Source organism: Tubulanus polymorphus, chromosome 4 (genome assembly GCF_964204645.1).
Source record: "Tubulanus polymorphus chromosome 4, tnTubPoly1.2, whole genome shotgun sequence".
Taxonomy (NCBI): domain Eukaryota; kingdom Metazoa; phylum Nemertea; class Palaeonemertea; order Tubulaniformes; family Tubulanidae; genus Tubulanus; species Tubulanus polymorphus.
Window position 1 is genome coordinate 24,160,479 of NC_134028.1, and position 24,936 is coordinate 24,185,414.

General features: G+C 35.5%; 3 protein-coding genes across 6 annotated transcripts in view; 1 reads left to right on the top strand and 2 right to left on the bottom strand.

Annotated features, from left to right (window-relative positions):
- Window positions 1–722: 722 nt before the first annotated feature.
- LOC141904158 (transmembrane protein 184B-like) lies at window positions 723–11,175 on the bottom strand. The gene is made up of 8 exons (XM_074792692.1): window positions 11,018–11,175; window positions 10,423–10,641; window positions 6,892–7,057; window positions 6,333–6,423; window positions 6,171–6,246; window positions 5,777–5,868; window positions 5,523–5,692; window positions 723–4,840 (listed from the first exon to the last, which is right to left on the bottom strand). Exons 2-8 carry the CDS (start codon window positions 10,639–10,641, stop codon window positions 4,236–4,238), a joined length of 1,419 nt encoding a protein of 472 aa, XP_074648793.1. The 5' UTR covers window positions 11,018–11,175; the 3' UTR covers window positions 723–4,235.
- A 209-nt stretch (window positions 11,176–11,384) lies between these two features.
- Window positions 11,385–15,470, top strand: LOC141903798 (E3 ubiquitin-protein ligase CHIP-like). Its single transcript, XM_074792115.1, has 7 exons — window positions 11,385–11,571; window positions 11,844–12,042; window positions 12,264–12,429; window positions 13,468–13,534; window positions 13,811–13,867; window positions 13,943–14,059; window positions 14,651–15,470. The coding sequence occupies exons 1-7, from the start codon at window positions 11,482–11,484 to the stop codon at window positions 14,774–14,776; spliced, it is 822 nt and encodes a 273-aa protein (XP_074648216.1). The 5' UTR covers window positions 11,385–11,481; the 3' UTR covers window positions 14,777–15,470.
- Window positions 15,471–22,088: 6,618 nt separating this feature from the next.
- Window positions 22,089–24,936, bottom strand: part of LOC141903119 (calcium-dependent protein kinase C-like) — a 67,813-nt gene continuing 64,965 nt past the window's right edge. For 2 of the 4 annotated variants that reach the window (XM_074791093.1, XM_074791091.1), the window contains one exon: window positions 22,089–24,178. In XM_074791093.1, coding sequence (XP_074647194.1) covers window positions 24,026–24,178 — 153 coding nt within the window. In that variant the 3' untranslated portion in view covers window positions 22,089–24,025. The remainder of the gene's footprint in view (window positions 24,179–24,936) is intronic. The other 2 variants (XM_074791092.1, XM_074791090.1) reach the window with 1 other exon arrangement.

Below are 24,936 nucleotides of genomic sequence, written 5' to 3' on the forward strand. Positions count from 1 at the left end.
ATGCCAAATTGGAGTTACCTTTTCAATGAACATATGCCGCGTAAATCCGATAGCAGTTCTTTAAATCTTTTAAATATCGTTTCTAATTTCGATGCTTTAACTAATGAGTACACTAATTATATCTATTATATTAGACAAACGTTTAGTAGACCTTCAACCAGATTTTGACAGTCCGACGAGTTGAGTTTGTGGCACGTGTGGTGTGGTGCTGGTCGTATGTCTCTCTCTTTCAACCGGCGCAGCTAAGTCACGCTATTGCAACCTGAGACCCACTTTCACTCCTATCGAAAGTGTTTAGCGTTTAATTGCAGCCCGGGTTCGACTAGAACGAACACCTGTGAATGCGAGTGTCGTTTGAGCCAGCGCGACATGCGGCGGCCATGTGCGTTTATTATGACTCGCGCGACATTCGTAAAACCACTCGGGATTTTCCGTACGCTCCCGAGTGACCCGATGAAGTGAGTTCGAATCCCAAACTCGACGATATAGTATCTAACTGGTTTGAATTATTTTTGAATTTGAAAATTTTTCCTCTTTAGTTTTCAGTTTAGTTTGTGCATGAAAACACGCAAAAATGAAAATAAACGTCGATAAAACTCAGAAATATTCAGAACCAGCATGATTAGTTCAGGGATTTGCCACTGCGCAAGTCGTCGCCACCATACGGTACTCTGGGATGATAGAATCAAATACTAATTGAAGACAAAAATATTTGTCACAACAAAAAAGTTATCTTTTTACACTAACAACACAGTTTTAAGTACATCATAATACATTTTGTACAATTTGTCTTCGTTAGGTTATCAATTGGACAATAAAACTGCAGGCATAAATTTTAAATTTCCTAAGAAAATTTGCCTTTCATTCAAATATATTTACAAAGATTTAAACAATTTCTACAATTAGCAAGGTCTTAAACGCTAGATAGTTAAAAATTAACCAATCATTTTAACAACCTAAAATCAACTCGCAGGCCTATTTCAGCAAAGAAGAATCTTCTAGTAAAATTTGTAAATCTTGCCCCACGATTTACAATAATCATACTTTTTCACATGATCAAACATTTGATTATTCGCCAATATACACATATACATTTCCTAAGTAAAAATACTATCCGAGTCAATAATTATCTTGTTGTTGATCATTTTGATGAAGAAGAAGTCTAGAGTTTTATTGGCAGTGTTTGAAAAATCGGCATTCAGTGATCCCTTGAAATAATCAAATCCTAGCGAGAAAAGCAAATCCAGTAATGCCATTGATACCAAGTCAAGACTTCAGTTCAAAATAGTGGTTTGAAATCTTAAGACTGGTCTTAAGTAGTGAGATTGGCTATAGAACTATGATCATGGTTTTCGATGGGTCGTTAGTCTAAGCCACAACTATGGAAATGATAAGCCAATCTAAGCCTGGCGTCATGTGCTAATTTAGAATGCAGCTATTTTGGCTTGAATAGAAAGTCAGTAGTATTCATTTCAAAATGCAAATTGTATCTTTAAAAGATCATGCTTGAGGTCTTAATCACAGCATTATGAGGGTTCTCTGATTTCTGAATTTCATGTTCATTGACTCAAAAATTTAGTTCACCCACCTACACGGTATAAGCTATTCAATAAACACTTAATTCTACGTAGCTAACATTTAGCATTCTTAAATGTTTGTTTTTACGATCATAGTATTAATAGCCGCAAGCTGTATAATATGACATATTACATCACATAATAATGATAAGGGTTTAGAAGAATAGATTTTCTAATTTAATGTAACATTGAATATATGAATATGCCAATAAAAGAATTACAGGGCTAACAGTCAAAGAGTTATATATATCTCGATTATACTTAATTACATTATAGTTAAGGTAAAATCTTCAAAAAAAAAAATAATCGGTACAAATTAAAGAGTTTAATGAATTTTTAGAGTATTTGGTTATTCTAAGCCTCTTTCCATGAGCAGTTAGTCTAATGTGATAAGAACTTGGTCTGAATTTTGGAATAAGTCATTCGTATTATTTCCATTGGTATGGTACTGGTCCCGTGAGATATTGTGCCAAGATCACAAAAATATGCTGCCAACTTTTTTGGAATGAAGTTTCTTTCACCAGAATAAGTTTACTTTTCTTTAAGTCTTGAACACAAGAGGATAAAGTACTCATGTAATTGAGAATTTTTTTCTGTATGAATACAGATAGTTGTGTTATAACATAACATGACAAGCTACACATAAAATAGAGTGTAGCAATAACTAATATCAGATACACTACAGAATATAGACTTTATAAATGAGATAAACGTAACAAACTTTTGATCGCGAAGTCAAAAAAATATCAAAAACTAAATACACCAGCAAAAGTAAATCTACTCAGAAGCCTGTTCCACACAGCTGTACATTCATAGTAGAATAGCCCGTACTCTCAGACATGGGGAAAAGATAATAAGATTAAAAACCCCACTATATACAGAATTCAAAAGGTTAAGGTGAAATTTATTCATCAAAACTTACGATCAAAAGACACAATGTACCAGATTCTCTCCCATGGTCTTGAGAGAGAAAGAGAGTATGTTGTGTCTTTTGATTTCTATTTTTGATAAATTTCATTTTTAATCTTGTATATAGTGGCTTTTAATCTTATGCGCATTCATATTTGACACTTGAGTTGATCTGTTGGTAATGATCTAACTTCTGAGTACAAAGACAAATTCAACTAATGAATACGAAAGCAAAAATCGATGAACACTGGCCTATTATAAGTTTGATCTCACAGGCTTTCAACAATTTCATACATATTTACAGCTAGATAGATACATATTTATCATACATATATATATATATTAATATTGTGTTTTTTTTTCATGGTACAGCTTATGATTAAACCAGTTAATCGCGGTAAATCGTAAACCCCCCTAAATCAGCCTTAACGGCAAATACTAACAACTGGTGCATTGTTCGAAATGGCAAATAATCATTCTTCTAGAGTATGTACGCAAATCTTTCCAATTTTACAAGCAACTGTCCCTACCCTCTGTATGCATGCATTTAAAGTCAAACATGCATTTAAAGTCAAACATCTCATTGTAAAATGACAAAAAAAATTATTTGCCCCATACAAACGTCCTATCAAACCCTAACTGTTACCATCTTTACAACTTTTATATATTTTATCATTACATGGAAACTTACGCACAAACCACAGCAGTTGTTTTTTTTTCTGTTATACTATATTATCTTACGATATCAACTCACATTCACAACGAAATATTCGTACATTAAATATTTTCATCTGAATTATTTCCTGCACAGACACGTTATTTGCGTGAGCAGTTTTTAGGCAAAATAATTACGTTTGGTATATATCTTAAAAACACTCATATAATGTATCATTCGTAAAAGCATGTACGCAAGAAAATATGTTTACAGGCAAAAATGAAGGAGACCGGTTGGTCAACTTCTATCAAACCAATTTTTCCTTCACTTGAAAATGATCCGACCTGTAGTAGCTAACACCTAACATTCAGTGCATTTTCTAACACGAACCACAGTGCGTCACACATACAAACCAACACGCATCTATATGATATAGAAATAAATATTCCAGTGTTTTACTCTAAATCAACTCATACTACAGATTAAGCGTCACAAAATTTTGCCCCTGTGATTTGCAGGTGATTCGAAGCAACGATCTGTCACCCTCTTCAGACAATAGCAATGTTCTCACTACGTTATGCAGAACGTTCTCAAATAATTCTGTTCCAATTTAGAATGAACCAAGCATTCACACTAGTGAAAAGTCTGTTCTAATTTGATCAGTTCCAGGTACAATCCGCCAAATTAGGAACGAACTAACTTTAGGGACCTGTGAATATAGCTATAAGCAATGGCAGTGTTCAATGAAAAATGTATGCCTTACCAGTAACTATTTCCGATGTTAAGAGATTCTCAGTCAATTTCGAAGATATAAAATAAGCCAATTAGGCATTTATATAGATAGCTAATATTAGTGTTTTAACCACCTTTAGCAAAGCGTTTTTAGAAATATCACTGAAAGATCCAAAACCTTGAGCCCAGTTCCAGAGTCAAGATTTAAGTCTAAAAACGGCTAATTCACGAATTAGTTTAGTTGCCGCTTAGTCCGATCTTACGTTAAGCTTTAAATGTAGAGCTGACCCGTGGTTAAATGCAGTGCGTTTGTGTGTGATATGTAGAAATATTTTGAACACATGAAGAAAGATATTTGTGTTTTACTGAAATTCGTCATCCGAGCTGAGCAGCGTTGTCTTCTCCGTGAATCGACCACCTTTCGCGTTCGAATTCGGTCGCCTTCCCGACGTCATTCCGCTCGTACCACCGCGCCCGACGCTCGTGTTGCTCGCCGTGCTGCCACCTACTGGCTGCTGCTGCTCGTGAGAACTGGTTTTCGTCAGCGAACCGTTGCGATACGGCGGGTCGGGGGTCGTCGAATCGCGATAGACGTCGCGGTAGTAATCGCGGTAGCCGTCGAGCTCTTCCTGCGGTATTTTCGATGCCTGTTGCGTGTACTGCTGATACTGCGGGTGGAAGTTATGAATCGCGTCGTTCATTATATCCTTCGGGTTCATCGTCTCTTTCAAACTGCTCGAAATGCTCTGCAGAGACACCGTACGACCGGTGGTCGTCTGCTCGTTCGCCGAATACGTCGTATGTGGGAACGCGAACCTTAACGCGACCGCCGCGAAAAACATCTCCATACAGATGAGGAAATTCTGATAGCCAGCAGCGACCGTACCGACCCCAACTTTCAGTTGATTATTCTCCGAGTATATCGCTGGTATCGCACCCGCTTTCTCCAGAATAGCAAGAATAAAACCTAAAATTTACAAAAAAATACATTGTTTAGTACCGGGTACGTACACTATAGGGAAACTGGATATCCAGTTTTGCAGGAGGAAAATGAAAAATTTCAGGAGTCATGTCAAGTAAAATGTTGATAATTTATTTCATCTTTATTCTTTTTTCCACCCATTCACGCAAACAATTGCATAAGGAAGCTATTTTGAAGTCAGAAATTAAGATAATACAAAACAATACGTTATGCAGAGTCCTTCAAGTAATTCATTCAATGATTCATTTAATTCAATGGCATCCGGAAAAATACAAGTATTTCTCTGTAATTAGTCAGATTTCTGTTCTCTGTCACAGGGATTCGAACCCATCACAATCCCTGTGCCTGATTAGCCTGAGTTTGCAGGTCCACCAGAGCAAAATCGGATTGCCTGTTGTATAATTAGCTGAGGCAAATTCACGGATAGCTATAAATAAAACATGATTTCTGATTGGCTAATAATGACATCATGACTAAGTGCACACTCGGGCTAATCAGGCACGGTTTCGTACCGTGGCACAGTCTCGCGATGCCATCAGGTTTGAGTCCCTGCCGACGAAGGATGGCTTTAATTGACCCGTAAAAAAAATTTGTTCGATAGAAATCAACGAAATCTACGCATAAAAAACTTGTGACGAAAATGAAGAGGAATTACGGTTCAGTTTACCTTGCCAGAATGAGAGAAATACGACGAATTTGACCGTGAAGAACTTCAGAACGGGATCATATGAACAGAGCAATTCTTTTGTGGCGAAATAGAAGAGGAACAATCCGTAAAGTGCCAACGATACAGATATATTATATATGATGGAAATGTATAAGTAACCACTCTTCAATCTGAAATAAAATCATTACAATTACAGTAACAGTTGATGAATGAGAATCAGAATGAAGTAATGTTAGAGAATTGTGAATACTAACGAAAAGTTTCCATCCTTGTAGAGTCCGAACGCCTGTAGAATTAGTGTAATTATCGCCATCACAGGTTTCACTAAACAAAACTGAAGCGTAGCCTACAATAGAACGTAACATACTGAGTTAGATTTAGCCATGGACTCCGAACTACCTGAGTCTGTGAAACAGGGAGATCCAACCTCCCCGAGTCAGTGAAACAGGGAGCCCCAATCCAACCCCCAGCCCCAACCTCCCCAAGTCAGTCAAACAGGGAGATCCAACCTCCCCGAGTCAGTGAAACAGGGAGCTCAACCTCCCCGAGTCAGTCAAATAGGGAGCCTCCCTGAGTCAGTCAAACAGGGAGCCTCCCTGAGTCTGCCTAATCAGGGTTCTGTTGAAAAATACATAGAACCGAACTTACCTGTTTACAAAATCTCAAGAACCCAATTGTGTACTGCTTTCCACCGAGACAACAAGTGCCGTACATGCAACTTTTCCTGCAGAAAATAAACAAGTTAAATCATATTTGTAAAAAAGATTTCCGATCGCTGAAAGTTTCTTTGCTCTACGTAAATGAACTTACTGAATTGGTTTTCCTCTGATTTCGGACATTATGGCACTTTCACCACCTAGATACTCGTAACATAGACTCAAAAAGTTGTAGATAACAAATGCTGAAAAGTAAAGACTCAAATAAGTACATCTAGAACTCCGACATTTTTGTGAAATTATGAATTTAAGGAATACGGTTTAAGTAATGCTTAAACTACTCATTGTAAACAGAACTGCCAATCTCTGAAAAGCGATATCAGTAGTAACAAATTTAATGTAACATTTTTAGTAACATTTCATTCAAATATGAATGAAAGTGTTCTAATTAATCAAAACCCTCAGTAACACCTTTCATATTTCTTCTGTAGACAAATTGAATCAAAATTTCAAGAGACGAAATATCAACAAAATACTGAAAATCAGAAACATTGGCAGCACTGCGAACATAAAATAATCGAAATTTTTGGAAAAGTGTTTGCATCATTTTTAATAAGGCAGACATTCTTATAAAGCGTTGGTTTGGTTTATTTTACAGATACGCAATATTCCGTCAGGGATTGATTGACACACGTCACAATCATCGGTTTTACCTTCATAACAGTCACGAACGGTGTCGAAGTAAACGTAATAACTGTCGTTATTGAAGAACATCAAACTGAGCCACGAATCGAACGAATAAATCGGAACTATGAACAGAATACGCACGATCCATCGCTGTTCATTCGGACACGTGTAATAACGCAGGTGCAAATATATCTGAAAATACAATACAAAACAATCATTAGATCATTGTTCAGAAATTCAGACTTAGATGTGGAGCATTTAGATAAGACTCCTTGTTTTCTAAGAGGATAAATTTCTCACTTTCTCAAAAAATCTGCCAGGATAGTTACAAAATTTTCTTAGAATAGATTCATTCAAAATCTGCGAAACTGGATTGATTGAACTGGGGTCAGTTGTTCAACAGGTCATCAGTGTTAACCAGTAAATAGTGTACTATGGTATTTTTCTGATGGTTAACTCGAACCAACTTTTGAGCAACTGACCCTGAGTCTTTGTAGTAAAGGCCCTATTGTGTTAAGTGGCTAGATTTATGGTTCATCCTTTAAATAGGAATCTAATATTACTTCCTATGTCAATATGAGAGGCCCTGTTACATAAAATGATTTGATCAAATCGATTTTAGAATTGAATAGCTGGATCCAGTTCCACGAGTTCTCCATTTAGAATATGACTAATCAGAAATGAACTGATTTCAATGAACTGATTTCAAGTCTTGTGTCAAACTTTACCAACAAACTACGGAATCGGGCGTTGTTCTATAAAATTTCCTACTACGACAGATTTACTGGTGTTTACCCTGTTGGGGAAGGGCACAAGGGACTGAGCTCGAGCCTTTTTCTGTTTTGAATTCGGACTGATCATTACGCTAAGAAAAATGTCTTCTAGTGAGAATACAAATGCGGCAGACGCAATTATATGAATCAATACTAATGATAGCCAATCACGCGTTAGCCGTCAAGCACCGCAATGATTGGCCAGTAGGTGGCGTCAAAAGTAGCACGACAATAATAGACTATTGTCGCGCGTATAATTATTGAGAGAGGCGGAGAAGAGCTTGAATCTTAAAGGCGTAAATGAGAAACTGTACGAGTCGGCAATTTCAGCTGTCACGTCAAACGCGTCGCTATGGTAACGAATAATGGAGTTCTCTAGTCCAGCGTTGTTAGTTGGATGTATAATGCGTACATATCCCTGCCACTTAAATCTAGCTACCTGGCTCGTGGCTAGGAAACCATTTCTTAAAACGTTCGCCACAGATTGCCAGTACATTCCTGACGACGATTTGATTAAATTTTTCACGTACGCGCATTCTAATAATTAGTCGGATTCGTTTGAAAAATTGATCGTACCTTCAGGAAATCCATACTAATTACACGAAGGTCTTTTTTCATGATCTCCTTTATAGAAATTACATGTAAGAGGTAACAGTTGTTACTGCACAGCTGACAGCTGCTTACAAAAGATTTCTAGAAAATTACCTAGCAATAATGCAAGAGACAGGATCCCTACAGATCGGTTATTCCCAGATATAAGGAGTTTTCAAGGAGTTTTAAATGAGAAAATTTCAAATTTCAAGGAATGAAGTTCTGGTCACATTTGTACCGTTTTTAAGTGTAGTGTACTGCACAACTACAAACTAGACAAAATTTCTAATTACTTATTTCTCGAAATTAAAGTAGTTTTGGAAATTTAGCTCAAACTAAAGGAGTTTAAAGCACCTTTGAAAGCATTTTCCGTTTGGGAAACGTTTTAAGGAATCAAGGAGTCATAGGTACCGTGAGAGAACACAGGCAGAAATTGATAATGAATCTCGGGAAAAAAGTAAATGTCATCGGGTTAAGGGAAGATCTAATCAATTTCCGAAGGAAGAAATGTGTAGAAACTGATGAAATCCCTGTTCGTATTCAGTAACGACAGTTCTTATGGAACCAACCACTTTGTTAATAAACCAAAAATACCGCAATTGCCCCGACGGGTAACAGATTTAATATCAGCGCAGCTATACTTCCATCAATCCTACCTGCAGCATCAATTATTCAACGGATTAATAACAGACGTTATTTGAAAGCCCTGATAGAATTGAATTTACAAACTGACTCTTAGCTCTTAATCACTGGTGCAAAGTGCATTACGTATTCATCAACATATATGCAGCAGTATATACCCACATTTCTTATAACTACATTTCCAATGTTTGAATTTGAAAACATATGGAAATATCGATCAATCACAAATTATAGTAATTTCGGCTACAATTTGACATTAGGCCTAAATTCTTTTCAGGAATTTCATCAAATTTCAACTTGATCGTTGCACGTTAAGGTGTCAGTTGAACCGGATTTGAACACGGATGAGGTAACCCTATCAGGAGTATTCGACCAGGAGTAATACTATAACACGACCCCAGACAGAGACACAATCTATTAAACAATAAGGAAACACGTTGCAACAACGTCTATAGCTGGCGGATCCAGGGCCAGACTTCGACAGGTGCACAAAGAATCAAAAAGGGCACATGTATACTGAAAAGTTCTACACATAGAGCCAAAACAAGGGTTTGGAAATTTTGGTGAATTTTCATACAATATCCGAGCACTTAAGAGACATCAGGAAGAAAATGATTGGCCTCAACAATTGCCATTGTTTTTCATAAGGGCATGCGAAAATTTGGACTGGAGTACGACCTCCTTGTGCTCCCATCTGGATCCGTACCAGCAAACACAGAAACTAGAATCAGAAACCTAGGATAATAGGACCTACACGATAAAGACCTGAAGCTATAAATGAAGCTATGAAGCTTGTTCCGTGTTTTTCATTTCAAATATTATTCTTATAGTCTTAGTCTCGAGAAACTATGCATTCAGGGTCGTGGCCCTTGAGCGTAACCTTGTTTTGGGTTCATCTATGATGTTTGTGATTCTTTCCCATTCATTATTGCGAACTCTTTAAAGTAATTCTCTGAGGCCAATATAAGGACCTACTCTCTAATAGTATTTCAACAATTTTGGTTAAAACATGAGTCTAATTGAGTTAAAAACCTACAGCAATATATGTTAATCAAACTTCATTTCTCCTATTTTCATTTTTTCCTTGTCTCAGTTAGTGACTACATCACCTTTTTTTTGCGATGTCTGCGTACTAATGTGTACGAATGAAGATAATATGTAAAACATTAGAAGCGAACTAATCTTAACTTAAAAGTTAGACTTTTAATCAGACTGTTTTCAATCAATCCAGATTATAAATTTTGAACAAATCTATTCTAATTGAATCTGAACAAGCGACCTTAGTAGCTCAGCAGGATAAGGCGTGATGCTGTTCACTATCAGAGCTGAGTGACAATGAGTGACAAGTGGGTTCGAGTCCTGCTGGCCGCCGACATTTACGCTTAAGGACTGTAGTGTAGTTGCGTTGTCACGTTAAACAAACAATCCAATAGGGTTAGACTCGGGAAACTAATAAAACCTTATTTTACATCTGGTTGAACGATTTTCAATCAGCAATCAGGAGGTTTGTCCCAAGCTAAACCGCAATTAGATAATTAAAACGATACCGACCTGGTGACATGTGACGATCAGAGCGGCGAATGTAAACACTCCGGCGATGCCTTGCGCGGCCGGAGTTTGTAAAAATATCAGCGGAACGTGACTCGTATTAGCGACTATATAACCATTAATCGTGTCGTTCGAAGCTGTCACGTTGGAAGCTGTGATAACCGGTGCTGCAGCTGCAACAACCGCTGCGGCTGTAGGGGTATCTGATGATGTATTCGACATCTGAAAATAGGATAAAATTTCATACAGAAAAAGAATATAGGTTACATTTTTATTTGTCGTAATTTTTCTGTGGATGCAAAGGGTGTCAGTGATTATGTTTATAGGTCACTTTGTCTCCACCAAAGGCTAAAAGTTAACCCAAAATTAATAACAGATACATATAACATGGTCATCGTTGACATATCAATTATTTTAGTTGTTTTGTTTTATGCTGTCGTGTAGAAAAGTTAATCTATAGTCAGATATTCAAAAGGCTAACATTATAATTACAGATGTGCGTTTGCTATCATTGATTGATTTGACAGTTGTGAGTGAGATGAGTTCGCTCGATTCAAACTGTTAGCAAATACACTCCATTTAGTTCAAATATTTTCACCTTTAAATATCTTTTTGAAGACACCCTTGTTACATCTTTTTGGTTAAAACACTAATGATGTCGTATCCCGTTCATTTAGGGTAAAAATCAGCATTTAAACGTCGATTATTCTCAAAATTGGAATTTCTCTTCTACCATATTTTACTTCCTGGTTAGTGTCTTCATTCGTCACCCTCAACGAGGGCAGCACCATACGGTACAAAAGAAAAGCGCCCGAAAATAAAAGCAAATATTACTAAGATAAAAATATATATTTGACGATGTTTTGCACTCTATAAAATCATGAAATTATACATCAAAATCACGTAATCATATTTTATGGTTGGAAAGTTTTTTTTGGATGGCAGCACCTCCCGGTCACTTCGTCTCAAAACAAATATGGTGGTCGCCAGTTGCGTTATTCTAGATTATTCAGGAGTTTTGCTTTGAAAGTGACGCGCTTGCTGCCGTTGTTGTGGTTAAACATGAGCTCGAATGAATTGAAAGATCAAGGCAATCGTTTATTCGCCATTCGAAAATATAACGATGCCATATCGTGCTACACGAAAGCAATTGTAAGTTCAGGTCTGTGAGAGTCTGGGATTGAGGAGTCGTACGCACGACGGTACGACTACGTGTCGTGAGGACGAGTAGTTAGTTACCTAATCGTCCGTGGTAAGCTTTTTATAATCAGATGGGCTTATATCAATGTGGTTTGTGAAAATATCCGATCGTGAAACTAAACCACGAACAGGTTACTGACTAGAGGACGAGGAGAGTGCCTCAGTCTCTGTGGAGACTGCCCTAGCTGTTGACGAATGAAGAAAAAAATTTGATTTAATTTCAGATGAAGAATCCTTCCATTGCCACTTTCTTCACGAATCGTGCTTTGTGCTATTTGAAACTAAGACAGTGGGAGTTGGCCGCTCAGGACTGTCATCGAGCCCTCGAAATCGACAAATTCTCTGTGAAAGGACACTTTTTTCTCGGACAAGCTCTACACGAACTTCTCATGTTTGAAGAGTCAATCGGTTCATTATTACGAGGTGTGAAAATAAATCTCAATATTATTGCAAAAACTTATTGCGCCAGGTCCCTGAGCCTTATTGGGGGCTGGTTTCACCAACTATTTTCGACTTTTTATCTCAATAGACAAACTCAAATCTAAATACCAAAATATTTAGCACCCTCAGCTGTTCGTCATTTATTATCTTGACGCCATTTGCGTAGAATTCTAATCGAATTTTTTTGATCGCAAATATTTCAGCCAATGACCTCGCGAAAGATCAGAAACTGAATTTTGGAGACGAAATATCCGGCGCGCTTCGTTTAGCGAAGAAAAAACGATGGAACGTAATCGAACAGAAACGTATTACGCAAGAGATAGAATTGCAGACGTATTTAACAAAGTTGTTAGATTCAGAGCAAACCAGGTTCGTATTGAGTTCAATGTAGGCTACAGTTTTAGTCGAGGTTTAGAAATGAAGGCTTGTGAAAGCATTCTATCCAGAAAATAAGTGTAACTGATTTTCGTTATTCACTGAACTGGTTTTTCTAAATGACTGGGCGTGTTTTGTGTGTTCTTCATTAAGTCATCAATATTAAACTTCGATGTAATAGCAATCATCAACTGAAATACCAGCTACCATTAACCCTTTCATTGCGTCTACACCGCAGCGCGGTGTATGAATCGGTGATGGATTTTGCTAGTACACCGCACTGCGGTGTATTGATGTAATTAGTAATTGATAATTATCTCTCTTGAAAGATGGCAGCACCTGTCAAACAGTGAAATATTAGTAACTAACGATACACTGCACCGCGGTGTAGACGCACTATAGTGGTATTCCCGTTATTCAACACACTAGGGCGGAATTTTTCAAAATTTCCAAATTATCTCCAGGGGTCGGTTGCATAGTTATGGCTTAGACTTAAGACCAGTCTAAGACCAACTTAGTTCTATAGCCAATCTAACAATTTAAGACTAGTCTTAAGATTTAAGGCCACTTTTGGACTTAAGTCACGACTGTGCAACTGGCCCCAGCACTATAGGGTATTTATCAGTCAGCTCTGAAAGGGTTAAGGCTAAATGAAATGATACCTTGTTTCTTCTAATCAGTCGTTTTGTAAAATGCAATAAAATTTGTTATCAGTTCACTTCTATAACTGCCGGGTGTGTTATGGTAAAATTGATCAAAAAAGTAATGTACAGGGTAGATAGACAGCAAGCCAGATCAACTTTTTAGCTAAGCAGAAAAGAGAAACATGGTATCAATCTTTTTAGCCTAATTTTGGTTAGTATTTAAAGGGTAGCACTTAACTGTCAGCAAAAATCTAGCGTGTTCACAATACTGGAAAAAATGACCGTATATGGCAGGAACTCAATACATGTATTGTGGGTTGTATATCTATGGGGTTATAGGTCTCGGAGACAAAGTTTCATCCTATTAAGATATTTCTCAATTTTTTAGATTGATCGAAGGAGTAAATAATAACGAAGGAAGTAATGATGAAGTGAAGCGTATTAAAGATAAACATGTAAGGCTTCGTAGAGTTAGAACCGGTAAATGGTTTCGCTCCACACTTCTTTTCTGTAGAGTCGACTGCCTCAGATTGTCATGTATTACTGAGAATATATTACAAATTCTCTCACTCCAATTCATCGTGATAATGACGTATACCGGTCGCACTCCTACTGTCCTAAATTTTACGTGCCTTGAAGAGAATGGATTGGTCCAGCGAGATCTGAGGCAAGCGCAGTTTACTGTAACAGGTTTTGTTTTTAAAATCAATTTGTGCTCTTTCTATTTCCAGGAACGTTTTAAGCATGAATTGAATAGTTTATTTAGTGAAGTTGATCACAGGAGAAAAGTACGTGTACGACTTATCAGCGCATATTTGTCTGGACTATTTTTCTGTGAATGATTATTTCTCGTGTGTTTACAGATACGCGACGTACCTGATTATCTATGCGGTAAAATCAGTTTCGAATTGATGAGGGAACCTGTGATAACGCCTAGTGGTATTACGTATGACAGACGTGATATTGAAGAACATTTACAGGTAGGTTAATTTACAGATATTGATTCTCGGCATCGAGGAGGTACTCGCAGACACCGCTACTGTGGTGAACAAGGATTCAACCAGGTGTCGCTAGTGGCTATTTGGGTCACCGTGCTTCAATTTCTTCAAAAGTTCGAATCAACATTTCTCATTGGCAAATCAATGAAATTTAAACCATATCCTGAGTGGGATAGTTGATCTTGATATAAATCTATTTGATGACTTCGATGAAAACATTTGAAGTTGAGAGCCTAATAATCCTGTTGAAAATGGGTCAATTTTCAATACCTGTAAGATAAGATATCTATTTCACTCTGACCATTAGAATGGTATGGCAGGCAGAAATGGATTCAAAATATGAAATATAACAATAGACAAATCAAATAGACATACTTTTTACAAATAGATAGTATTGGAAGGATCTATATACATCAGACCTATTTTGATAAATTAAGCCAGTTTTGATGTTGGATTTTTTACAGCCATGTTCCAACATACTGAGTGTATTGTTGCGCAATCTAGTGTGTGCCATTAGTACCTCATTCAATACTGTTTTACTCTTGTTCAATCTTATATATTTTCAATTTGTAGCGAGTCGGACATTTTGACCCGGTGACACGTACAGATTTAACACAGGATATGCTCATACCGAATCTAGCAATGAAAGAAGTGATTGACAATTTCTTAGAACTGAATCCATGGGGTGAAGACTACTGAAAACAGTTAGTGAACACTGGTTACAGTGATAGCGAAACGGACTTGTTTTTTTCATACACTCATATTCAACATGTTTTAAACCCCGGTTTGAATTGAAAAGTGCAATTTCTAGTAGCATTGTATGCTGTGCATATAAGATTAATTCCTATCAATTCGATGATAGTAACTGAAATTTAATGATTCGATGATGAAAGCAAAATTTTTCAGTAATTCTTAAGTAATTTTGGATTATGTTTTAAAGTAGTGAATCTGTTTGATCCCAATATCGACTTTATGTTTGTCGTTCTAGTCTTCGAGATTTTCAGGTTCAATGTAATTTCGCAGCATTTCCTAACAGAATGTATTTTGGTTACATTATCCAAGGGACAAGTCTATGTATTTAGTAACAACCCAGCTGTTAATGTCGAGAACAAATGTATTCTTAAAAAATAGTCTGTCGTCGCCACAAAGTATGGATAGACGATTAACATTGTTAATGGTAAAAAGTGTATAAACTATTGTTTGAATTGTGTATATGAGATTTACATGTACTGTTTAATATGTATAAGTACTAATACATTATTGTAATAAAATGCAGAATTATTCTAGGAATTAGTTTCATTGTATAGATATTCTCCAGGTCAGTTGTTGGCTATTTTTCTATTTGTAAAATGTATTTATGATCTAATCACTTGAGAAAATATATGTGAAGTATGGTGAGAATTTGATGTGAATGATTTTTGTTGCTTTGTCTCTGGTTTTTGGGTGTCATTTATTAAGTATGACTGCAGGCATCAGGATATTTCCAGTTGGGATATTTTTTCATTCCTGAAGATTTTAAGCATCAGGTGCTGCCCCTATACATATCGTTGACGGTGAATATGTGAACTAACTTATTACTTGCATGCCGCAGTAGGAATATTGTTCAGTCACATTAGTTCACATATTCACCGCTATCGAAATATGTAGCGACAGCACTTGACGGTCAAAATCTGACACCGCGGGTCGGACCACTCAAAAACTTCTGCAATTGTTGAACTACTACTGATGCTAAAAATTCATTCAACTTTCCATTTGTGAATAAAAAATGCATTTCCTAATATTAAATATTTTCTGCTAATTTGAATTTATCGTTTTATGTAAAAAGATAACAACAAGCCAAGGCTCTAGAATGACAATATGATTAGAATAGTGGCCTAGCCCAGCCTCCATAGAAATAAAGAAAAACAGCTTTTTAGTTGACTGTTTTTTATTGACATGAGGAGAATAATATCTGTAATTCTACATGAATTCACTATAATAGACTTTTCAAGAAAGTGAAAAAATTCATCATATCCACATATACATCGTATTACTTTTTTTTAAATTGAGAGAATACTTTGTCAAACATTGCATATAAAGAAAGAAAAGTAAATTCCATACAGCCAGATATACACACATATGTATCGTACATATATAGATATATATGTATATATATATATCATCAATATCATTGTTTACTATACAATATATTTATTGGAATAAAACAGCATTTTTATTGACTGCTGTTTGACTTCATATCGTCCATATATTCCTTGATATCAACATGCTCATCTTATTCTTACAAACCTAAAAGGATTCGCCATATTCATAAATAGTGCTTTGTCGTGATTATTCTATGGTATGCCTAATTCACCAAATTGCGTGGTTCTAGTTCATCAATTATCCGAAAAATAAACCACTAATAAACCTCTGAAGTTGTCGCCATAGCTCCAGTCAAAACTTAACAAAATTAAAGAGATAAATAGTAAAACTTATATATAAATATACGATAAGCTAGTTATAATAAATCATTAATCAATAACTATAATATAGTGGATTAGAATCTCATAATTAGTGGTAATCCATCGATTACCTTTACACGAAGATATTCACGAAACCTATTGTTTGAACTGTGTATATGAGATTTACATGTATACTACTGTTTAATATGTATAAGTACTAATACATTATTGTAATAAAATGCCGAATTATTCTAGGAATTAGTTTCATTGTATAGATATTCTTCAGGTCAATCAATGGTAGATCACAATATCCGTGATAAAACGATACGAGTAAAATCCCACAATAAATGAATTAAGTGATAAAATGTTTATTAAAACATATAAGAAATATTTCGGATGGTTACTACCACCCTTCTTCAGTCTAAAAACTCATTTTAGACTGAAGAAGGGTGGTAGTAACCACCCGAAATATTTCATACATGTTTTAATAAACATTTTATCACTTAATTCATTTATTGTGGGATTTTACTCGTATTCTCCAGGTCAGTTGTTGGCTATTTTTCTATTTGTAAAATGTATTTATGATCTGATCACTTGAGAAAATATATGTGAAGTATGGTGAGAATTTGACGTGAATGATTTTTGTTGCTTTGTCTCTGGTTTTTGGGTGTCATTTATTAAGTATGACTGCAGGCATCAGAGGATATTTCCAGTTGGGATATTTTTTCATTCCTGAAGATTTTAAGCATCAGGTGCTGCCCCTATACATATCGTCGACGGTGAATATGTGAACTAACTTATTACTTGCATGCCGCAGTAGGAATATTGTTCAGTCACATTAGTTCACATATTCACCGCTATCGAAATATGTAGCGACAGCACTAGACGGTCAAAATCTGACACCGCGGGTCGGACCACTCAAAAACTTCTGCAATTGTTGAACTACTACTGATGCTAAAAATTCATTCAACTTTCCATTTGTGAATAAAAAATGCATTTCCTAATATTAAATATTTTCTGCTAATTTGAATTTATCGTTTTATGTAAAAAGATAACAACAAGCCAAGGCTCTAGAATGACAATACGATTAGAATAGTGGCCTAGCCCAGCCTCCATAGAAATAAAGAAAAACAGCTTTTTAGTTGACTGTTTTTTATTGACATGAGGAGAATAATATCTGTAATTCTACATGAATTCACTATAATAGACTTTTCAAGAAAGTGAAAAAATTCATCATATCCACATATACATCGTATTACTTTTTTTTAAATTGAGAGAATACTTTGTCAAACATTGCATATAAAGAAAGAAAAGTAAATTCCATACAGCCAGATATACACACATATGTATCGTACATATATAGATATATATGTATATATATATATATATATCATCAATATCATTGTTTACTATACAATATATTTATTGGAATAAAACAGCATTTTTATTGACTGCTGTTTGACTTCATATCGTCCATATATTCCTTGATATCAACATGCTCATCTTATTCTTACAAACCTAAAAGGATTTGCCATATTCATAAATAGTGCTTTGTCGTGATTATTCTATGGTATGCCTAATTCACCAAATTGCGTGGTTCTAGTTCATCACTTATCCGAAAAATAAACCACTAATAAACCTCTGAAGTTGTCGCCATAGCTCCAGTCAAAACTTAACAAAATTAAAGAGATAAATAGTAAAACTTATATATAAATATACGATTAGCTAGTTATAATAAATCATTAATTAATAACTATAATATAGTGGATTAGAATCTCATAATTAGTGGTAATCCATAGATTACCTTTACACGAAGATATTCACGAAAACTATTGTTTGAACTGTGTATATGAGATTTACATGTACTGTTTAATATGTTTAAGTACTAATACATTATTGTAATAAAATGCCGAATTATTCTAGGAATTAGTTTCATTGTATAGATATTCTTCAGGTCAATCAATTGCAGATCACAATATCCGTGATAAAACGATACGAGTAAAATCCCACAATAAATGAATTAAGTGATAAAATGTTTATTAAAACATATAAGAAATATTTCGGGTGGTTACTACCACTCTTCTTCGGTCTAAAAACTCATTTTAGACTGAAGAAGGGTGGTAGTAACCACCCGAAATATTTCTTATACGTTTTAATAAACATTTTATCACTTAATTCATTTATTGTGGGATTTTACTCGTATTCTCCAGGTCAGTTGTTGGCTATTTTTCTATTTGTAAAATGTATTTATGATCTGATCACTTGAGAAAATATATGTGAAGTATGGTGAGAATTTGATGTGAATGACTTTTGTTGCTTTGTCGCTGGTTTTTGGGTGTCATTTATTAAGTATGACTGCAGGCATCAGAGGATATTTTCAGTTGGGATATTTTTTTCATTCCTGAAGATTTTAAGCATCAGGTGCTGCCCCTATACATATCGTTGACGGTGAATATGTGAACTAACTTATTACTTGCATGCCGCAGTAGGAATATTGTTCAGTCACATTAGTTCACATATTCACCGCTATCGAAATATGTAGCGACAGCACTTGACGGTCAAAATCTGACACCGCGGGTCGGACCACTCAAAAACTTCTGCAATTGTTGAACTACTACTGATGCTAAAAATTCATTCAACTTTCCATTTGTGAATAAAAAATGCATTTCCTAATATTAAATATTTTCTGCTAATTTGAATTTATCGTTTTATGTAAAAAGATAACAACAAGCCAAGGCTCTAGAATGACAATATGATTAGAATAGTGGCCTAGCCCAGCCTCCATAGAAATAAAGAAAAACAGCTTTTTAGTTGACTGTTTTTTATTGACATGAGGAGAATAATATCTGTAATTCTACATGAATTCACTATAATAGACTTTTCAAGAAAGTGAAAAAATTCATCATATCCACATATACATCGTATTACTTTTTTTTAAATTGAGAGAATACTTTGTCAAACATTGCATATAAAGAAAGAAAAGTAAATTCCATACAGCCAGATATACACACATATGTATCGTACATATATAGATATATATGTATATATATATATATATATATATATATCATCAATATCATTGTTTACTATACAATATATTTATTGGAATAAAACAGCATTTTTATTGACTGCTGTTTGACTTCATATCGTCCATATATTCCTTGATATCAACATGCTCATCTTATTCTTACAAACCTAAAAGGATTTGCCATATTCATAAATAGTGCTTTGTCGTGATTATTCTATGCTATGCCTAATTCACCGAATTGCGTGGTTCATCGTGTTCTAGTTCATCACTTATCCGAAAAATAAACCACTAATAAACCTCTGAAGTTGTCGCCATAGCTCCAGTCAAAACTTAACAAAATTAAAGAGATAAATAGTAAAACTTATATATAAATATACGATAAGCTAGTTATAATAAATCATTAATTAATAACTATAATATAGTAGATTAGAATCTCATAATTAGTGGTAATCCATAGATTACCTTTACACGAAGATATTCATGAAAACTTCTTCAGTTAATAAATAAATACATGAATTTATTGCTACTAAATATTGACGTGTCTAGTGCTCTTGATAAATTCTGTGCCCCGATTCTCGTAACGTCTCGTCTCGTAAAACCACCTTCCCCAGGCAGGGATTTGAAACCGTAGCATCAAGACTCGCCACGATACGAAACCCTGTTACACTAGCCCGTGTGCATAGCTACGATGATGTCATTATCAGCTTATCAGATATCCGTTTTTATTTTAGCCCATATCTTATTTTTTCCATTTATAGTTTATCCGTGAAATTTGCCTCAGCGATTATACAATGAGCTATCTGATTGGTGCCGCATGTACCTGCGCACCCGGTCTAGTGTGGCAGGGTTTCTTGTCGTGGCTGAGTCTAGCAACGCCATCAGGTACGAATTCCTGCCGAGGGAGAATGCATAAAATCACCCATTTATTAAACGCCCGATCTACCTGGTTTTAGCAGGCTTACAAAATGCCATCTGTTCATAAATTTGAGCATCAATTCATTCATTTTTAGAATGAAAACCTTGAATAATTATAGATAAGGTTGAGTTACAAGAATCCAGTTGCGCAATCGTGCATAAGTTCTGACTCCAGAGTTTTTGAAATTGAAAATGAACTAATTGTATCTCTTTATTGTCAATTCTAATCACAATTGCGGAAAGGGGCCAGAATTGCTAGTACTCCCATGGCTATACGGTAGTTATTATTTGTCCACACAACCGAATAATAATATTTTCACATATCATATCAACTTCCACAGCAGAAAATATAAAATAGCCTCATTCCGATCTGAACACATGATTATATGTTGCGCACACATTATCATTACAAATATATGTATCTTTTGGTTTGACTAGAAACACACCAATAACGGGCCAGGAGTCAGTTTCAAAGTTATTAGTTTAGTTTGGCTCTCGAGGCAAAGTAAATCGGCGATGATCTAATCATAGCCAAAATCAACTAAAAACTGTGAAATGGGCTCCTACATGTTCATCAACAATGGCAAGAAAAAAAATCAGATTTAAGTGACCTGTAATGAATAAACTTCTCGATAAACTGTTGTTCTCGAAAGCAACACAGGCCTAGTACAAATGTGCATCGCCATACGGTGTTTTTCACAATAAACTTTGAAACAAAAAATGGGATATTATCAGTAAAGGTTAACCTCAACAAACAACTGAGATCATCATTTAACAAGTCCTATCATTATACTACGACTGGGCAGCCGGAAAGAACTTCTGCAAGTACGTACATAATTTCATCTCTGACTTCTCAACTAAGCAACCATTTCTCAATTGATTGCCACAGTCTTTTACTTAAGTACCATGCAAGCTATTTTATATATACTTGGAACAGGACTTTTAAGAAACTCCTCGGCACTCTCATATCATATTGCTTTCATTTGATAGAAAATTATAGTTACATTCTATTGAAATAGAGGCCACATGCTGAAAGATTCTCTGATGTCGACCGATGTTTAAATTCATGTACCACTAAGATACAATTTTCAACTATTACACTTCAAACAGTGGTTACATTCAACAACCTTTGGCCAAGTTGCGCTGTATCATTGATTAAGCAATGTGCTCTATGCAATTTGTGTGCATGTATAACTGGAAATAGAGAATATATTACACTTACGGTACATAAAACACAAATTTTCTGTACATCAGTGGTTATCCTGAGGCCTCTAGGCCACACTGAGAGGTCAGTGCATCATTTCACAGATAGAAATATTCATGAAACTGGTATCAAATCTAGCGAGCTCGTTTCATTTGATAAAGTATTCATCGAAAAACCAAGTTGAGCGCATAAGCTCCGTCCGAACGCACTTTCAGATTTTTCATTGCGTCATTTAGAGATAATTTTGTTTTTGTTTCTATCGTTAGAGCACAAACGAAATGATACATCGAACCTCCGAACATGACCTATAGAACAATTAATCATACTCTAATATTAATTATAATAATAACAATGATAATAATAATATTAATAATAATAATATTAATCATAATCATAAATATATAGACCCACAAAAACGGGGCTTTTAGAAATATAAAATACCAGGTGTGGAATAATGTAGACCAATAAAACGGTGATGATATTACCCTAAATGACATAAACATACATCGACATTCATAACGATATTGTTTTATTAATTAATGACTACTTCGTAACGACTTTAAAGATCGATTTAGTGCATGACGTTAACTGAAAGCTTTAGAAGCGCATTCGTGTTACAAGATAGTAAGTACACCCAGAATGAGATCGAACTCATATTCATAATTTTAACATCGTCCGCTGAAGCAGCGCTACGTTTCTCAAAAGCTGCGCATAAAAATGTTGATTTCCTGCTAAAGTGAAGGACGATGCCGCTAATGTTTAGGTGCTTTCAAACTGTATATATCAAAAATAAAATCTGTGCGTAATGAATGAAATTTTCAACTACCCGGAACATGGATTTCTATATTCAGATGTGTGTCGATAAATGAATCTCAAATGCAATAATCTTAGTTGACACTTAATTCTAAACGATTGTTTGTATCTTCAGAAGAACTTAAGTTACTAGTGTACAGAAAAACAACGTGTTTGGCAGAGTATCACTCATCTAACTAGTACTGATCGTATCTAAAATTTCACTTGGACTCAAATTTGAGTATTTCGTAAACAATACTTCAAATATTCAATAATGAGAATGAGTTTAAGCCATTTATTCTTTGAAATGATGTTCTCCATAATATTTACAATGGCAAGCACATTCAGACCAGATGTTATTACGTTTACATTTTTTTTTAGGTAATACTGTGCATTTCATGGACTAGATCTTCGAGAGTTTTTTCAACCACAAATTATATATTTTGTCTTGTGCGTACGATCGGTTTCTATTCATTTTTGGATAATCATTTACTAAAGAAGACCATGGACGCATACGTCCATGAGAAGACTAAGTAAACTGGCCCAGTTCGACACAGTCATCTGTGTAACTGGGCCGTTAAAACGGAATTGATCAATTAGAAGAGATGCCAGATTGAATAAATTGAGTAAATTACTGCAAAAAAATATCAGTGCTAAGACTACATTATCATGCTAAGGCAACTAGAAATTAAGGGAATCTTAAAGTACACCTTTTTCTAAATTTCAAAGTTCTGTAAGCCGTGGATCGAAGATCCACTTCTTATCCAGAATATTGATTTCTGACAGCATACTACAGTGATGTGCCAGACAATAAGTATACATCAGATAACACACTAATATACCTGTATACACTAAATGTATGTACATATACACATGTACAGCATTGTAGACTTATGTATAGTTTGTATACTGAAAGAACTTAAAAAAGCACCATAATATCAACTTTTCTAAATATATGCTTCGAACACAACAAAGTAAACAGCCAGTTTTGATGTAAATCTATTCAGATTAAACCGAATTATCATTAGTGGTCTGCATTGTTCAATCTGTCTCCATCCTGTTTCAGTGTAGATGGTGTAAAAAACCTGCACCATTCAACCGCACCGAGTATGCAAAATACATCGAAAATAAAACAGCCCTAATTTCCTAACTGTTCCATCGAATTGACATCATTATACACAGACACATTCTTAGATAGATCGAAAATACACTTTACTTCGAAGCAGTAGCTACTGACTGTACAAATAATTTTTTTTGTTTTGTTGTAGTCGTAAATTTCAGAAGAACAGTGAATGAAATTACATGCGATTATCTATTTCAGCGTTACAACTGAGACTACAATCTAAAAGTGCGGGTAAAGTCCGTTTCGTACGTACACCGGAGCTTGAATCGTCGATTCCAGTAGCATCTCTCTCAATCCAGCGCAACCATCACGTTTTCCCCTCATTCCATCTCATTTTATCACAAAGTCGATGGCAATAGAAGTGTCCAATCAGGCCAGCGAACATATATATATATATTTCAATTGATAAACCTAGTTATGAACGGGTCTCTCAACCCGACCGTTCTCATACGCTCACCACGTACTCGGGATTCACGAATGAAAATCCAGAGAATTCCGTCTGGTCCAAATTCATTATAAACAGTTTATCGGTTGGCGTCAATTTCGGTAGTTCCTGCGTAAACTCTCGGTCGAAATTGCTCACGTCTTTACGGTTTTTCTGCAAAAAATAAAACGACGAAAACAATTAGGATTTCGTGCCGATTCGCGAAGAAGCGCTGCTGATCTCGATCGACGCGATCGATCGATAAAACCACTGAGACGTTATTTATACGTTGACCTACGCGAAGAACAAAAACTCATTTTTTATTTACTTTAGTTATAAAACCTAAAACGGCTGATAATACGGTGACAGTAGAACAGTCAGTTCCCAGATACTACATAAACACTAAACATTAACAAGATTAGTTAATATACCATCAAACATTCAAAGTCTATGTTTAATTGTCTTTTCTTGTCTCGAGCCTTTGACAGTTAAACATACACGGATGAGTAGATAGGAAGGGGTGCCTTCCATAGTGAAACAATTACATATAGATTATTTTAGTTAGCGACGTCAGCCTGTTTGTGGAGGTTAGAAATTTCGGCCGCAATTTTTAGTTAACAAAGACCAATTCGAATAGCAGAATGGATGGATTTAGAAAAGGATTCAGAACATATTTGCTCAGGGGAAAGGATCTAACTGTCAGGCCATGATATCAGTACATCCCAAATTAGACAGTCTTTCAAGTCCCAAGTCTGTACTTGTTTGGTGTTCTGCTCTCCATTCTGCTAAAGTTGTCATTTTTAGTGACCGTAAGATCTTGAACTGGATCCCTCCAGCAGATATCCGTATATCCGGATAATGTCATTCAATCTGCACTACCAGTACTACACATCACATATCGTATTCTACTCGGAGCACTGGTGTTTTTCATT